Source organism: Pholcus phalangioides, unplaced genomic scaffold (genome assembly GCF_987345545.1).
Source record: "Pholcus phalangioides strain wild (caught in Gottingen) unplaced genomic scaffold, Ppha-v1.0 ptg000005l_1, whole genome shotgun sequence".
NCBI lineage: Eukaryota > Metazoa > Arthropoda > Arachnida > Araneae > Pholcidae > Pholcus > Pholcus phalangioides.
This window is the reverse complement of record NW_028301598.1, coordinates 12318357-12320251: the sequence shown is the minus strand read 5'-3', so window position 1 is coordinate 12320251 and position 1895 is coordinate 12318357. Positions and strand designations below refer to the sequence as shown.

Genomic DNA, 1895 nt, shown 5'->3' with positions numbered 1-1895 from the left:
GCGAGAGCTAGGCAGGGGCACGCCGCAAGGATCATGCCTCTCGCCCTTCCTGTGGAACGTCGTGGCAGACCAGCTCTTAAGGCTGCGATTGCCAGTGGGGGTCACCCTACAGGCATACTCGGACGATTTGGTCTTGCTCGTGACGGGACACTCGAGAGCAGCGGTCGAGAGGAAAGGAACGTTGGCATTGAGCAAGCTCTCTACATGGAGTAGGGAGCACAAGATCAAGTTCAGTCCCTCCAAGACCTTAGGGCTATAATATCCCAAAACACCGGGAAAGGTCTGCCGTCGGCCCACCATCCGAATGGAAGGTGAGTCAATAAGATTCCGTGACTGTGTCAAGATCCTTGGCATAACTCTGGATGAGCGACTTCTCTGGACCCCTCATGTGCACGAGGTGAGTACACAGGTCAAAAAGTCAGTCTACCGACTAGGAAGGGTGGCGCGAGCTCATTGGGGGCTCAAAGCGCCAGCCCTCAGGTATTTATATAAGGCAGCCATCGAGCGGAAGATACTCTACGGAGTCGGAGTTTGGTACAAGGCCACAGGAGAACAAGACGAGATGTTGCTCCAGGCCCAGCGTAAGTGTAATAAATTTATTTGTAGATCGTATAAGACTGCCTCGACAGAATCCTTAGCGGTTCTGGCGGGAACAATGCCGCTGGACATCCAGGCGAGAATGGAGTGTGCTATTTTCAGGGTTGCCAACGACATCCCTGCAAATTTCTACGGATCAGTAGATCCGGTCGTTCGAGCGAACCCGAAGTGGAATTATCACCCGGCCGATCGTCCCAGTTGCCCGTGGAGACGCGGAAAACAAAGGGACAAAGGCTGGGAGATATTCACGGATGGCAGCAAAGAGGGTATGAAAGTGGGCTCTGCCTACTGCGTATTCCTTGAGGGCGATCATAAGTGTGATGGCCTATTTAGGCTAAATAGGTCTGCCGACAACTATCAAGCGGAAGCTTTCGCTATTCGCAAGGCTCTGGAGTGGGTGCAGGAGTCGTTGGACCTGCACACCACGGTGACCATACTAACGGATAGTCTCTCGGTGTTGCAGGCAATGCAGTCACTCAAGACCACGGAACCGTTCCTATGGGAGTTGGCAGCGGCCCTAAGAAGTGAGATGACCCGCCGAGTCATCAAGCTCCGATGGGTGCGTGCACATGTCAACATTCCAGGGAACGAGTTAGCGGACCGGATGGCAAAGAGGGCAGCCAGAAGACCGGAGCAAGAGGCGGTGTGGCATTTCAATAAGACCATGCAAGCCACGAAGACCGAGTTGAAGTCCAGAGCGATAAGAGTCTGGCAGACCAAATGGGACATAGCGTCTACAGGCAGGATCACTTATCGGTTCCTGCCTAAGGTACAATGTTTAAGAGTGCTAGTGACCAGTTTCTACGTAGCCCAAGTACTAACTGGTCACGGAAGATTCCCATCTACTCGAGCGAAGCTTGGGCAGATAGAAGATGCGAGGTGTGTGTGCTCGGATGAAGTGGGGGACCCGTTCCACTATCTTCTCCGTTGCCCGCATACCAGACACATCTCGGGGATCTTCAGGAACGGTGCGGTCCAGTGGGACGTGTTATGCGACCAACAGCGCGCGGACTTTGCGGCTGTCGCAAGCTTCGTGTCGCGTCATGCGGCTTCCCTTGCTCGGAGGGCCCGCTGACGAGAGGGAAGGCCAGACCTTCCCCCCCTGGTATCTCCCCAGCTGCGCCAAGTCACAACCTCTGACATGCCTTAAAGGGAATCCTTGTTCGGAGCATATCTAAAGGTTCCCAGGCTGGGTGTCATGTTGGTCGTGCTTGACCGGTGGTTCCGGCTCGCCGGATAGTTAGACAACGGCCGTTTCGGCTGGGTTAACTGCTGTCGGATGCCTCACAGAGGTAAGG

General features: G+C 54.6%; 1 protein-coding gene across 1 annotated transcript; it reads left to right on the top strand.

Moving 5' to 3' along the window:
* Positions 1–304: 304 nt before the first annotated feature.
* On the top strand, positions 305–1672 carry LOC149086310 (uncharacterized). Its single transcript, XM_089232063.1, has one exon. It carries the CDS (start codon positions 305–307, stop codon positions 1670–1672), a length of 1368 nt encoding a protein of 455 aa, XP_089088189.1.
* The last annotated feature ends 223 nt before the right edge of the window (positions 1673–1895 follow it).